At 46.3% G+C, this 15,731-nt stretch overlaps 1 protein-coding gene across 2 annotated transcripts in view; it reads right to left on the reverse strand.

The window, feature by feature from the left end:
- The window catches only part of ADAMTSL3 (ADAMTS like 3), a 355,931-nt gene that overhangs the window by 59,557 nt on the left and 280,643 nt on the right, over positions 1-15,731 (reverse strand). For both annotated transcript variants that reach the window (XM_088025151.1, XM_088025150.1), the window contains exons 19-20: positions 14,201-14,354; positions 790-1,861 (exon numbers count right to left, since the gene is read on the reverse strand). In XM_088025151.1, the coding sequence (XP_087881277.1) occupies positions 790-1,861; positions 14,201-14,354 (1,226 nt within the window). The remainder of the gene's footprint in view (positions 1-789; positions 1,862-14,200; positions 14,355-15,731) is intronic.

Genomic DNA, 15,731 nt, shown 5'->3' on the forward strand with positions numbered 1-15,731 from the left:
GATTTAAGAGACTGAAGAATGCAAAAATGAATTAATATTTGTTAGTCCCTATTTTATGTGAAATGAATGAAATGTGCTATCTTTGTACTGACATGGAGATCATAGTAAAAATATGACTTAATATCGTGTTGTGAACATCTCAAAAACTTTGATCCTTATTTTTGGATTTTATGACATAACACACTGCATGATACAGAAAAGTGCTTCAGATACTCAATCTTTCTACTAAGGCTGTTATTTGTGTGATATCCAAACATCCCTGGCGGTGTTCAGGAAATATGGTCCCTGGTTCCGGATGGCCGTGAATTAGTCTTGGGATTCTGTCTCTCAGTGACCTCATCAGAAAACTATTAATCTCTGCCCTGCCAACGCTCAGGGCCAACGTGAACTCCAAAGAGATACCACATCTCCCAGGTACAGAAGGGCACTGTAAATAAATTCTGATTTGGGATTACTGCAAGGATGATTACTTTTTTGAGGCCTTATATGGATTTTGTTTTTAAATAATGTTAAGTGCTCGGCAAAGAGAGAGGCTATACATGCTTAAACTCAGTCTGACTGTACCCAGTCTTGGTAATGAAGGGGATGGTAGGGTTTAATTTTTAAAATTCCAGTGCATATCTGAAAAACACATCCCAGTTTTTTTTTTTTTTTTTTTTTTAGTCTCTTTCCTAAAGAATCCTGTTGGAAACACATTCTCAGGAGAAGGAATTTGAAAGTCTTTTCAAGAAAACTGGAATGCCCATTAAGAAGGTATGACACAGTGAACACTATTCTCCTTCTACTTACTTTTCTGAGGGTTGCAACAAGGCCCCATCCTTGGTCCATGTATACGTGGCCTGACTGGGGGTAACGAGCTCACACAGTATGTTGATGACCTCTGTCCTTTCTGTAATGTACACTGTATTTCCAATCCTTGAATTTATTGTTTTATTAAAGGAAATCGAGGTGGGCTGGCTTTGCCTCATGAGAACAGGTCTCTTCGGCTTGAAGGTCAGCTTGCCTGAGTTCTCCACATCCGAGATTTGAGGCATCCTTCTCCTTTCCCCCCTCAGCCGTGCGGGGGGAGGCACCCCTTCCTGGACGCCCCTCCACGGCTCGCGGGCTGGCTGCACCTTGGTTAACTCGGCCACCAGCTGATAGATCACCTGGGACGCGAGGTCATCACTGACCTCTCCGGTTTCCATGAGCTGACTCATGTTTCTCATCAGCTCATCAAACTGGGCCATATCCATGCTATATGCTCCGTGTTTAACTGCTGCTTCAAACTGCTTGTTCTTCAACTCCCAGAAGCTGGTGTTGCCTGCAGAATTCCTGCATGGGCCCAACAGAGCCCTCAAGAAAGGCTGCTTAGCAGTTTGGCCGTCCTCCGGAGAAAGCTCATTTTTGTTACCCCATAGCTGCCTCATTTTCTGCCACGTGGCTCCCAAGCTATTGGCTCCCTTGGGGTCCATCCCCGGATACTCCCGCACGTGCTCCCCGAGCACTGGGGGCGCAATGAGCCGGTTGTCTGTGCCGATGAGCTTGAGAACTGCGGTTTCCTGCGCAGAGCCGGCCACGCAGCGGTACGTGCCGATATCCGGGGCCGCGAGGCTGTGGATTTTTAGGGAGCCCGACTTGGTGATGCCAAGCCGTTTGGAGTTCTGCAGACAATGGCCATCCTTCTCCCACTGGATCAGGGATTTCTGGAATCGTCGTACTGGGCATTTGATAATCACCGATGTGTTGGGCAGCAAATAGGCTCTGCTACCCACGGTCAGGTTAATGCGCTTCTCTTCCCTCGTCTGAATGTAGACCCTCTGGACACCGAGGATCTGGGGCCCCTGCTCCCCAGGTTTTGTCTTTGGCTCTGGTTTGATTTCTGCAGGCGGAAAAAAGAAAGAAAATACAAACAAATATCTCAATAATATAAGCTTTCTGACAGTAGTCTTCCAAGGCTGATGCAAGTCAACAAATGTGTATTTTTTTCCTCTTTTAAAACAGCTGACAGTATATACAATGGAATATTACTCAGCCACCAGGAAGGATGAATACCTGCCATTTACATCAACGTGGAATAAATCAGAGAAAAACAATTCTCGTATGGTTTCACTCATGTGGAATATAAGAAATCGCACAGAGGATCATAGGGGAAGGGAGGGGGAACTGGGAAGAAATCAGAGAGGGAGCGAAACCATGAGAGACTCTGGACCTCCGGGAAACAAACAGAGGGTGGTGGAAAGGGAGCTGGGTGGGGGGATGGGGCGACTGGGGGATGGGCATGAAGGAGGGCACGTGAAGTGATGAGCGCTGGGTGTTACAGGCAACTGATGAATCACTGAACACTACATCTGCAATTAATGATGTACTGTATGGTGGCTAGTTGAATTTAAATTAAAAAAAGGAAAAAAAAACAGCTGACAATGAAAAGATAAATAACGGTATGCCATATATCCACAGACTGAGGTAAATTTCACAACTATCTAGTACTTTCGCAGTGAAGAATGGAAATTTGAATGAATGGCATACAATGTATAAATTATTTTGCAAAGCCCTGGCTTGGGGAGATGTGAGGTGAAGGGTTTGTCTTAGTAAGGGGGTGTCTGATATTTCAGACCTCCACCACCCACGTTCGAACCATTGCCTAACCATAACATGTCTGTACTGTGGGATAGAGGCCCCAAATATCAGATACCTCCTTACTGATACGGCTCGGCCAGAGGCACATCAGCCCTGCAGGAGAAAGCAGCAGTGGGGAAGTGAGCGAACGCATCTGAAGGATCTGGAGGTGAGGACAAGGGGGCTAAAGGTAGCAGATAACCGGAGCAAGTCAGTCAGAGCAGCAGGGCCTGAAGAAGTGTGTGAGCTCAGAAGAAAAGGGAGAACAGGCACTTCGAAGCCAGACAAACCTGAGGTTGGATCTTAGCTCTGCCCCTCGGACAAGTCACCTGATCTCTCTGAGCCTCAGTTTTCCCACCTAGGAAATTCGGGTGATGCTAGTGACCTCATCAGGGGAGTGTGAAAGTTTGGTGGGACGTTTATACCAAATGCATGGCATAGTAGTGGGTACATGATACGTTCTCATGCACGACCTCAGTGACCCCGAGTACTGACAGAGGGCAGTCCGAGAGAGAGTGAGAGAAGTGAGAGATGGGGCTGGCTCTAGCTTGTTCCTGGACGTGGGCTCTAGTGAATGGCCTCGGCCCAAAGAGGATACACCTTAGGTCTCTCCTTTGGAAGAGGAACCTGCCGGAAGGTCTTGCTGTGTTCCGGGGTGATTCTGAAGGGAGGGAGGCACAGTGTGGGTGGAAACCTGGTTCCTCTTTGATGATACCCTTAGGTCCATAGGGACATGGAGGACCTAGAAGCAGCAGGGCGTGATAGAAGAGAGACTGGACTCCTATGGAACGTATTGCTAGATTCAGAAGGTCATGGGCTCAGGGGCCTCATTACCTTGGAGGATCCCGGTTATAGGTCCTCTGGGTTGAAGCACTTCCAGGGATACACTAGGAGAAGAAGCAGACTGAGTCTCCACTTAGACGGCCCTCTCAGACCCGAGGCAGTAGCTATGGTGGGTCTACTGATACCCTGTTTTTCCAGAATAACTCCTGGCATCCTCTTGGGTGGCTCATGAGCCCCACAGGGTCTAGCTGCTTGCTGGGGTGCGGTGGTACCAGTGCATTCAGGAAAACAACAGGGGTGAACCCATAATTTCTACGGTAGATGTTCTTGGTGAAGGACACGCATAATGAGTTTGTGTGCAGATCCCACAGAGGTTTGATTGGTAGGTCAGGACTATTGTCCTGGGTTCTGCCCTTGGATGTTCCTCGGCTCACCTCTAAGTGGAGCTGGACGACCTGCCACACACAACGCGCTTCCCTGTTAAACACAGTCTCTGCGGAGGATGCCAAGCTCACCCCCGCCAGCCGAGGCATACAGATTTTCTTTCAGTTGGCAGCATAGGATGTGGAACGTACTGTTGCACGTTCAAAAGCAGGAAGAAAATGTATGAATTCGTTGGTAAATGCACAGTTTATCCATTCTTATAGGCAGAGATGCCATCCGAAATACTTAGCAATGTGCACAGCAAGGGTGTGCAGACAGAGGCTATTTACCAACCATTTGGGAAGTATGTCCATATTTTTTTTTTTTTCTTTTTGAGAGAGAGAAAGAGAGAGAGAATCTTAAGCAGGCTCCGCACTGATGCAGGGCTCTATCTCACAACCCTGAGATCATGACCTGAGCTGAAATCAAGAGTCGGATGCTTAACCGATGAGCCGGCCAGGCGCCCCAAGTACGTCCATATGTTAACAACCAGTAAGTGGAGGTTCAATATAAACTAAAGTCTCAAATTTCGCTGCCTGTTAGAAGCACCTGTATTATTATTTGTTCATCTCAATGCCCTAGGACCCATCCCCAGAAACTGTGACCTAAGGGGTACAGCCTGGGCACTGAAATTTGGTTAAGATCACCGGGTGCCTGCAATATGCAGCAAAGTTTGAGAACCCCTGCCCCCGAGCGTACCTCTGGATTCAACCAAGTCAGCAGAGAAAGGCATTCCTGACCCCATTTCCTTTACTGAAAGGCAACATGATGGGATGTCGCCGATCAAGAGAGAAGAACAGAGTAAGAAATCAGCATCTGTGTTCCCTGTGCAAACCCTACCAAAGTCTGTACAGCACGTAGTGTCTTCTGGAAGAAGACGGAAGGAGGGTTTCTTTCTGGCCTCAGCCTCAGGGATCGTCATACCCTGAGTAATTAGCTCGTCTCCTATGCATGCCAAACTGTGTCTCTGACCAGGCTGCTGCTTCAAGATCGCTGTCACGTTGGCAAGTTTAGAGCCTAATCTGTGCCCACAGACAAGAGGAGTGTACAACTCAAGACAGAATCATGTATTCGCCTCATTCGTTTTCCTTTCTCGTTCCTTACCTACTTCTAATTTTACTCACCTGGTTGCATCTCGTGAATGCTTCTAAGTGGCCGATCGCTGTCACAAGGCAGGGTATGTGTGCCTGCATGTACATGTACACACGTGAGCACAGTGTCTACACAGATGTGTGCACATCTCCCTATACAGAGTTCTCACGGTTATTTATAAGGACCTATTTGAACACCCTGTCTGGTCATTGGTCCCTCGGTGTCCGACAATGGAAAGATGGATAACTTCAAATCACAACACCAACTGGGCCAAACTCAGGTTTTTGAAATCGTGCAACTGAGGCATGCGAAGAGACAGGCTCTTTCAGGGTAGCCATGATGCGAAGGATGAGGTTCATAGCTGGAGTGTTCCTGCACTTAACCGGGATGCGGAAGCCCACGTGGGCAATGCAGTACACCAGTCTAGCTGAGTGGTTCAGGCTGGGGATGATCTGAGGCCGGTATAGGCCCACACAGCATCCCGATGACCCAGAAGCAGCCACGGATGTGGGTTCTAATTAACTTAAGTCCACTGGTAGCCAGATGTTCCTCAGTTAAGCCCGAGGCTTAAACTAGATGGGGCCCTGACTCGACCCAAGGCAGCCTGGAAAGTCTAAAGGTGATGGGAAGTATTCAGCCTTGGTGAGGAAGCTGCCCAAGGGGCTGGGTGAGCCACATGCGAGGCCATCTGCTCCCTCTGGCTGCATGCCCATTCGTTGGAAGGTCAGCCCTGTGACCCCGGCTGGCTCGGTTCCCAACCCTGCTTTCACAAGTGCTCATGCTGGGTACAGAGCAGGTGAGCTAGCAGGTGTGCCTGGGGAGTGATCTGTGATTCAGGCTCTGCCAGGCTGCCAGGTTCCACAGCGTGGACCAATTCTTCTCTTGGGACTCCTGTGGGCTCCTTTGGAGAAGTGCCCGGAGCATGACACCATTGGACACAGTTCTTAGGCAAGAACTGGTCTGGTTTCGGATGACTGCCTCCTTCTGCCCCTAGACAATGCCCCCAGACTACAACAGTGGCTAAGCCTGATCAGGGAGGGCATCATCTACCGTGCAGAGTGTGGTCAAGTCCCTATGGCATCCTCCTGAAGGGGCCACGGGCCCGTGCAAGGGTACCGACCCATCCCTCCACCTCTCCCGCTGTGCTGGATGTGAGAAATGCCACATCGTCTGGCTTTTCTAGAAAACGCAAAGATCTCTCTTCTAGAGATCTTCCTTCTGGGCCTCTGGGCCAGCCTGCCCTACCCAACAGAGGCCAGCCCTGGGCACCTGGGGCTGTTTACTGCGATTGCATCTCAGCTCCTTGCTTGTTCGTGTCTTGCCTTAATTCCAGTCCTGTCCCTGCCATACCTCTAAGCCTTGGTGCCAGGCCAGCTTTCTGCCCCATGCCATCTGGGCTGCATATTTACACTTGGTCTCACCAGCATGGGCCTCCAGCCACGCCCGAACGGGCTTCAGCGGCGATGCGGCCGCTAAGCCTTCCTAGAACCCGGCTGCACCCGGCTGCAATGCCAGCGCCATCAGAACCCACCCCTGAGTGTGGCTGCTGGGCTGGCGCTGGCCCCCAAGCCCTCCTCTGGCACTGAAGAGCCGGCAAGCTCATCTGGAGCTCAGTCAAGACTGGGCACGTTGGACTCTCTCCAGATTCCTCTGAGGGTGGAAGCACGGGCGGGAGCCAAGGGTGGGGGCAGGGGTGCTGCGGGTAGGACTCGCTAAATGAGCTGTGATGTCCCGGCCGCCCCAGGGAAGCCGGCTACCGTAAATGCCACATCAGCCTGACAATGGCTTCTGTTTATTGCCTCTCTCGGGCACTGGGCACTTTCCAACCGAACGCCGCTGGGCTTCTACTTGCAGCTCCCTGCTAAACGCTCTCTGGGAAAGGCCACCCGTGGTCCGTCCCCCCTGGTGACAAATACAAAGTCTCCCTTCCGAGTTCTTACATGGCCATTCTAGGACATGTGGCACCTTTAAGCACTCACTTCCCGAAGAAGTCCCTCTGCTCAAGTGTGTTACCCCTCACCGGGTCCCTTCCAGCCACTGCCCACTGACGCTGCTCAGCACGTCGTTGCTGCCCCCCTGCGCTCGGCTACTTTCTCTTTGTGCTCTGACCTTCTCCTCGGATGACCTTGCAGGTGTAATGAGCAGCTCAGAGCTGTCTAGCTTATCTGGTCTACTTGATCTGCTCTGGTCTATCAGTTCTGGTCTATTAGTCTAGTTTATCTAGCCTAGTTTATCTGGTCTAGTTTACCCGGTCTAGTTTATGAAGTCTAATTTATCTGTCTAGTTTACCTAGTCTAGTTTAGTCGAATTTATCAAGTCTAGTTTATCTAGTCTAGTTTATCTGTCTAGTTTATCTGCCTAGTTTATCTAGTCTAGTTTATCTGTCTAGATAATCTGGCCTAGTTTATCTGTCTAGATTATCTGGTCTAGTTTATCATTCTAGTTTACCTGGTCTAGTTTATCTGTGTACTTTATCTGGTCTAGTTTATCAGGTCTAGTTTACCTGGTCCAGTTTATCCGGTCTAGTTTATCTAATCTAGTTTATCTGTCTAGATTATCTGGTCTAGTTTATCTGGTCCAGTTTATCTGGCCTAGTTTATCTAGTTTAGTTTATCCTGTCTAGTTTACCTGGTCCAGTTTATCTGGCCTAGATTATCTAGTCTAGTTTATCTGTCTAGATTATCTGGTCTAGTTTATCTTATCTAGTTAATCTGGTCTAGTTGATCTTATCTAGTTTATCTGGTCCAGTTTATCTGGTCTAGTTTACCTGGTCTAGTCTATCTTGTCTAGTTTTCCTGGTCAAGTTTACCAGGTCAAGTTTATCTGTCTAGTTTATTTGATCCAGTTTATCTAGTCCACTTTACCTGGTCCAGTTTATCTGGCCTAGTTTATCTAGTCTAGTTTATCTGTCTAGTTTATTAAGTCTAATTTATCTGTCTAGTTTATCTAGTTTATCTGATCTGATCAAATTTATCAAGTCTAGTTTATCTATGTAGTTTATCTAGTCTAGTTTATCTGTCTAGTTTATCTAGTCTACTTTAACTGCCTAGTTTATCTAGTCTGTTTATCTGTCTAGTTTACCTGGCCTACTTTACCTGGACTAGTTTATCATTCTAGTTTATCTGTCTAGATTATCTGGACTAGTTTATCAGGTTGAGTTTATCTAGTCTAGTTTATCTGTCTAGCCTGGACCTCCCTCTGGGGCTCCAGACCTAATTATCCACTGCTTATCTGAAATCTCTTCTTGGCACTTCAAGTTTAAAATATTATAATCTAAACACATTATGTCTGCCTCCCACCCCATCCCAAGTACCCTCCTCTTCCTGTATTCCCTGAATTAATGGCATCACTTTCTCCCAATTACCCCAAGCCAGAAAGTAGAAAGTCATCATGATTCCTCCCTGTCCAGCGGTGTGCTGGCCCTACCTCTCACTGGCTCTCAGGTCAGTGAGATTGTGAGTACCCATCCCCAACTGTGCCTTCGACCATGTCGCATGGGTCACCTGAAGCTGGCCATCATGGGAGTACTTGCACCACAGAAATCAGCAAAGATGACACATAGTAGCTACCCTCCCTCCGCACCACCCCTCTGCCCCAGAACTGGTTGTTAAACACTTACAAGCACCGCCGACCCTGCCCGTCAGCTCCCAGCTCCAGGTACTTAGGCGGGATATCCGAAACACTGTGAGAACCCACCGCCATGCTCTCTCGCCTAGATATTGCCACAGCCCCTTACCCAGACTCCCAGCCTGCACCCTTGCATTTATCCAATATATCTGTATAGCTGTCAGAGCAAATACACCAAAATAAAATCTGACTGTGTCATCTCCTTCTTGGATAAAATCGAAACCCCTTAGAGACGATGGACTCTGAGACACAAACTGAGGGCTCTAGAGGGGAGGGGGTGGGGGGATGGGTTAGCCTGGTGACGGGTATTAAAGAGGGCACGTTCTGCGTGGAGCACTGGGGGTTATGCACAAACAAGGAACCATGGAACACTACATCACAAACTAACGATGTCATGTATGGGGATTAACATAACAATAAAAAAATTAAAGGGAAAAAAATAAAATCTAAACCCCTTAACATGGAGTCCTAATATCCTCTACAACTAAATTCTCAAGCTTTCTCTTTTGTCATAAACTTGAACCTATGTCCTAATCCTGTGGTATTTCTGGCGGTTTCCCCGGATATAGGACTCCATTTGACACCCTCTACCTTTGTCCACACTGCCCTCTTCTCCCAGATTCCCGTGTTCTCCTCCACGTGAGCCTGGAGAATGGACACTTATCTTCCAGAACTCTGCCCAGGGCATCCTCCTCTGAAACTTTTCCTGACCTCCCCCTCCCCCAGTGGCATCGGCCACTGCCTTCTGCATCCTATCATGGCACCCATGGCACTTACTATTCTCGTTTGTTTATATGATTCTCTCCCTTTGAACTCTGAGATCTTAGAAAGAAGAGAATGCATCTTTTCCGTTTTTGTATCATAACACCTAAAACACAGTAGCACTTGATGAATGACTGCAGAAAGAATTAATAAGGAAATAGCATCATCTGACACTGAAAACTATGTAGGTCTAGGAAGAGAGATTGTCTCTACCCTTAGGGCACAGCATAGCGCCTGATAGAGAGTAAAGTCTCACTCCTTACTGACTGGATAAATGAATGAATGACTCAAGTGTATGCCCTTGGATGCTGCAGGACAAATGATACCATCCCAAGAGGGGTGCTGCCAGGGTGGGCCTGTGCCTCCCCGGGTTTCCAAGGGCTGCAGCTATGTTGGGTGGGGGGGTGTCACTGGAAGCTGAGAAGCGACAGGGAGAGTGGAGGCAGGGGGGCTATATTCTCTCCTGAAGTCCAAGGTGTGTGTAGGAGGTAGGAGAGCTAACGAGGCAGATACGGGGTTGGAACCAAGAGGGAGATCAAGAGCCGCAGAGAAGTAAGTGTGTTCAAGATAACCCTGGCAAGGGGACGAGGCATATCTTTTCTTGACATTTCAATCACATAGGGCATGCCTGGGTGCCTCCCCTCCCTCAACCATCTTGATCTCAGCTCTTTGACAAAAAATAATAATTCTTCACCAAAACTCAGGAAACCTAAAAGCCTAGGGCTATAATTTTAAAAAATCTAAAATCAAACACTACATTTCTGTTATTATTTATTTTTCTTCAGATCCCTAATTAGAAACCACGACAGGTAGGGATGCCTGGGCAGCAGAGTCGGTTGAGTGTCCAACTCTTGGTTTAGGCTCAGGTCTGATCTCAGGGTCATGAGATCAAGGCCTACGTCGGACTCCACACTCAGCATGGAGTCTGCTTGTGCTTCTCTCCCTCTCCCTCTGCCTTTCCCCCGTGCGTTCACTTGCTCTCTCTCTCTCAAATACATCTTAAAAATAAACAAAAAGCCAAGACAGATAGACTTCTAACAGCAATATGAGGACAATCCAAGTGTGACATATTTGAAAAGCATTTCTATGGGTATAAGTCGTTGTGATAAGCACTTCTGGGGCCTATGTGGAGAAAAGTCCAGGGCTACTGTGAACCTACCCCATACAAGCTCCCGCCCTCGTGGGACACAAGATGCAGCACAAGTTGCTCTAGGCCATTTTATTCTATCTTAAAGCTATAATAGGAATTAAAAGGATGGCATTAAAAATAACTAATATTTTTGAGGCTTTAGCACAGGACTGGGATTGTTTCTAAGCCCTTTATAGGTATTATTTCTCAGAACAATTCTATGAGGTAGATTCAATGACTATTCCCATTTTACAGAGGAGAAAACTGAGGCTGGCAGAGCTTAAGTAACTTGCCCGATGTCCCAGGATGAAGGATTGGAACTGGGATTGTCACTCAAGTGAGTGAGCTTAACCACAAGGTTATATTACCTTCCAGAGACTAATACAGCTAAGAAAGATTATTGGGGAAAGCAGGGTTAGTGCTGGTCTTTCAGGAATAAGAAGAACGTCAGTCACTAGACATGGCGGGAGAAAGACTTCAAGCAGGGGTCAACGTCTGCCGTGGGCGAAGGCAGGGAATGGAGGAGAGACTCAGGCAGGGGCAGAACTGGACCCTGAGGTGCTCAAGACATCTCAGCCGCCTGCCCTCCACCCCACTCCGCATCAAAATGGTCGAAATGAAGACCAGCAAAATTCACTCCTCCAAAGAGGATGGGTTTTACTTAAACCTGAGGCACCAGTTAGAACACTTATCTAGAAGTGGAGGCTTGAGAGCACAAGATCACAGCACAAGTGGACTTGGTCTTTCTTGTGTTCAGACCCCCTTCAATAATGCAGGGGTCAGGCGCACAATGAAGACCATACATTTCCAGTCTGGAGAGCAGATGGGGCAGGCAGAAGTGAGGTGAAGGGGAAAGGAAAGCCAGAGGACACGCTATATAGGCCTTGATAGTCCCAGTGGAATAAAAGACAAGTGCACCAACAGAGAAAGGGAGTCACTGGGTGTTATTTGCAAACAATGAATCATGGAACACTACATCAAAAACTAATGATGTACTGCATGGCGACTAACATAACATAATAAAATTAAATTAAAAAAAAACAACAGAGAAAGGGAATCAGAGCTACTATGGGATAGACAGCTACTATGGTGAATTTTTAGAGGATTCTTAGGAAATAGGGAAAAACAAATACCCAGGTAAAGCAGATAGCATGAATACGAAGGACGTCTAATCAGCATGGTGATATTATTTCCTTCAGTGAATCCTAGTAGCTCGGGCCAGGGAACCAAAAGCCAAACGAATATCACCTGAAAAGTCGTACCAGGATTGAAGTGAGCAGGTGATCAAGGCAGGGGTTGAAGGAAGGGCAAGAATATCTACAGCGAGGCTTTCACCAAACAAGAGGAGCAAGATGGGGGTGGGGGAGCGAGAGCAGGAAGCTACTTCTGAGGGCCACGTCTGAGCAAGTGTAAGGGGGGGCCATGCCAGGGTGACGGGGCAGGGAAGTCAACGATGGTAGGAAATAGGGATATCGGGGTGTTAGAAAGTTCAAGGACATGGATGTTGGTTGTCGGCAAGAAGAACGGGCCTGGTGGTAGTGTGTGCTGGAAAAAGGCAGCTGGTGTCTGTAGGTCTGCACGTGATGCACTAGAAGGTGTACGGAGGGCAGTGTTAGCACTGAATGCATGACAGTGGTGGGGACGTGGTGTGAGACAGCAGGGGTCCGGAGGATGGGTGAATGCCACGTGTGTCACTTGGCTCTGTGATATGGCAGTGGGGAGAAGAGGAAGCCACGTCACAGTGCAAAGGGAGCAGCCACATTTCAGCAAGCGAAGGCCACTGAGCAAAGGTGATGGTGTGAGCCAGGCTACAGCGGGAATGGAGGCCCAGCTCGGCGTGATATGGCAGGGCTGGGAGTAGGCGTTCCCCTCTCTTCTCTGCTTCCATGACCCACACGTTTGGCAAGCTAGGGAATGGGGTGCGGAAAGAAGAAATATTACTGGCTTTTTTCTTGTTTTTTTTTTTTTTTTTTTTTTTTTGCACTCCCTAAAGCTTATACTTTTACTCTATTCTCCGCTGCATGCTGTAATAGTTTATAATTTCATCTGCACCATGTTGCATACTCTAACAACCACGATGTATTTCTGTACGCTATTCTGTGATTATTTTAGAGGAAGTTCCAGTACTCCTTTAATCTCACTCTCCTCGAAGGCAGTTTATCACATTTTTTTCTGATAAAAATCAGACAGATAAGCATTTTGAAGCATGACATGGTGCCATATGCCACAGGCATTCTTGAATTCCAGGACACAAGGAAACTTGGAATCTCACATTTTTGGAATCTCAAGATTTTGGAAATGTGTTCTAGAAGAATTCCGAGGGAAAAAAGTTGATGTTGTCCATAAATGAGCATAAAGAGGCGGCTAAGAGCATGGACTCAGGCATCAGACAGACCTGTGGTCAAACAGACCAAGGTGTCCAACTGGCAGCTACGGAACTTTGGTCAAATCTCGTACATTCTCTAAGTCTTGGGTTTCTTGTCTCTAAATGAGGATAATATCTGTCTCACAGATTGCTGGGCACTGAAGGACCTAAAGCATGCAAGGAGCTCCACACAATAAATGCAATAAATAGTCCAAAAAATGCTATTGCTTTTTTTTTAACTTATAACTGTTTTTTTTTTTGTTTATGAGCTTCTCCAGGGAAGTTTTTGGTAAATTTGGATTTTATATCTCAGGTTTTTTTTTTTTTCCTTAAGCAGCATTAACATAATAGTTCATTTTCTGATTTTTGTTTACTTACCATAAGCTCAGGAGAGTACCTGAGGTACTTAATAGGTGAATTCACTTTACGATGAATAATTAAAGACTGTGAACAAGAAAGCTGGAGACAGACCCAGAGGCTGTGCAATCCTAGTATGCCTTTCCCCTATCTCCGAACCCCACCTCCCCCCACTACTCTGCTGCCCTATTTTCTTTCTTTTTTTTTAAGATTTTATTTATTTATTTGAGAGACAGAGATTGAGCACAAGCGGGGTAGAGGGAGAGGGAGAAGCAGACTCCCTGCTGAGCAGCGAGCCCTCCATGGGGCTCAATCCCAGGACCCCAGGATCATGATGTGAGCAGACACTTAACCGACTGACCCACCCAGGTGCCCCTCTGCTGCCTTATTTTCATGTGTTGTCACCCACCCTCCTACATGAAACACACGTGTGTATGTGCAAACATATATTCTGTTATGTATACTGAAAATACAGAGGAGTCCAACATGCATATTAGCTTCTGGATATAATGAAGTCATACTATTAACTCTTTATACTAAGTTTGTTATTTAGAATTAATTGAAGAAGTGCCCAAACTACCATTTAAAAAAAAAAAAACAATGATAATTTATGTTTTCATCCTTGCTGGTTTTAGATTATACACAAGAACAGATACCTGAATACTTAAAAATACTTAGCTCTTCTACTCTTACTGGAATGGATCCAAATGCATCACTGGCGAAGTAAACTGGAAAGTAGTCCAGCTTCACTTCTACAAGAAATACTCCCGAATTGTTAGTGGAAGAAATCGTGGCCACGTGAAGGATAGAAGGAAGTATAAGTGCAAGTGAGGAAGACTAACAGATGCATTTGTTAAGTTGGGTGGACATTTCTTAACATTGACTTTCCTCCGAACGGTATCTTGTATTCAACATTATACTGGTGGTTGCTTCAAACGATTCTGGGTTCTTCTTGAACTACTTTACCTACAGATTAGGAACGTGCTGCTTTATGGGAAACACAGCCATCAGGACGAGAGGGACAGAATGAACATACCCGATAAGCATGGTCTGTACATACTTACTATCGCACGCGGGCATCTGGCAAGATCTTACAAGAGGCGGCCCTGGAAGGTCTCGGCACATCATCTCACTGAGGGGAACACGCTGGCCTTTGGCCGTCAGCCTCTGACACACCTGCTTTCTTCGCTGGGTTCCAACACCGCAACTGACGGAACACTGCAACGAGAATTGTGCACCCGTCACATGGAGCGTCCGCAGACAACGCGGCCAACAGCCAGGGCTCCGGCGGCACCAGAGCGGTCCCACGTGTGGCTGCGCCAGTACGTGAGCCATTTCCTAGTCTTGAACCCCTATTTCTTATTGATAATTTATTTCTTTAATTCAAGTACACATGACAAACAGTGTTACATTAGCTTCAGGTGTAGAACACAGTGATTGGCCAAGTCTCTGCGGTACTCGGTGCTCACTGCAGTCAGACCCATCACCAGACAACATCATTACGGTATTACTGACTGTATCCCCCACACTGTGCTTTTCATCCCCGTGACTTGTTTTTTTTTTTTTTACTTATCTTTTATAATACAGGGAGTTCCCTCCCTTCCTTCCTCCTCTCTGAGACAGTAATTAATTTCCAGTAATTTACTGTCATGGGGATTTTTTGACAGTGTAATTGATATCTGATTTATTTTTTAGCTGTTTATTTATACAGTAAGATGACTGCGCTAAAGAAAAAGAAAAAAGATACACACCCATGACCAAGACTTCAAGAAACAGAAAAGTATTAAAGGAAAGTTTTTTAAAAACCACTCAAATTACATAAAATAACACTAGTATTTGATCATCAGTGGCTGCATAACATTGATAGTTGATAATCATTGTGTGTACATGCAATTTTAATTTTAAAATGTAATGCAGTTTTATTAGGTATATTAGAAAAAAGGGAACTAAAGTAGAATTAAAGGAGCTGTTGAAGATCTGAGGCTTTTTTTTCTGCCATAACAATTCCCTAAAGAACCCTGTTACGTTAATGAAGAAAATTGAAGAAACCAACAGGAGATTTATTATTTTTTTATTATTTTTTTAATTTTTAAAATTTTTTGTTATGTTAATCACCATACATTACATCATTAGTTTTGGATGTAGTGTTCCATGATTCATTGTTTGTGCATAACACCCAGTGCTCCACGCAGAACGTGCCCTCTTTAATACCCATCACCAGGCTAACCCATCCCCCCACCCCCTCCCCTCTAGAACCCTCAGTTTGTTTTTCAGAGTCCATTGTCTCTCATGGTTCGTCTCCACCTCTAGTTCCCCCCCTTCATTCTTCCCCTCCTGCTGTCTTTTTTTTTTTCTTAACATATATTGCATTATTTGTTTCAGAGGTACAGATGCTAAGAAGGACGAGCACATGAGACCATTCAGTTCTCCCACCCCTGCCCCAAAACCTCCAGTTAGCCTCCATGATACCATTTAGGTGATGCCGGGATTTCTAATATTTACGGTCTGTTCTGATATGTGATTGCTGATTAGTCTTAACCCTGTACATGAATGAACTCATTACTCATTTTCCATCTTTTTCATCAGTGTCTGTGT

The sequence above is a fragment of the Eumetopias jubatus genome, unplaced genomic scaffold (genome assembly GCF_037043125.1).
Source record: "Eumetopias jubatus isolate StellerSeaLion01/CBP00866 unplaced genomic scaffold, mEumJub1_p1.0 scaffold_7, whole genome shotgun sequence".
Lineage (NCBI taxonomy): Eukaryota > Metazoa > Chordata > Mammalia > Carnivora > Otariidae > Eumetopias > Eumetopias jubatus.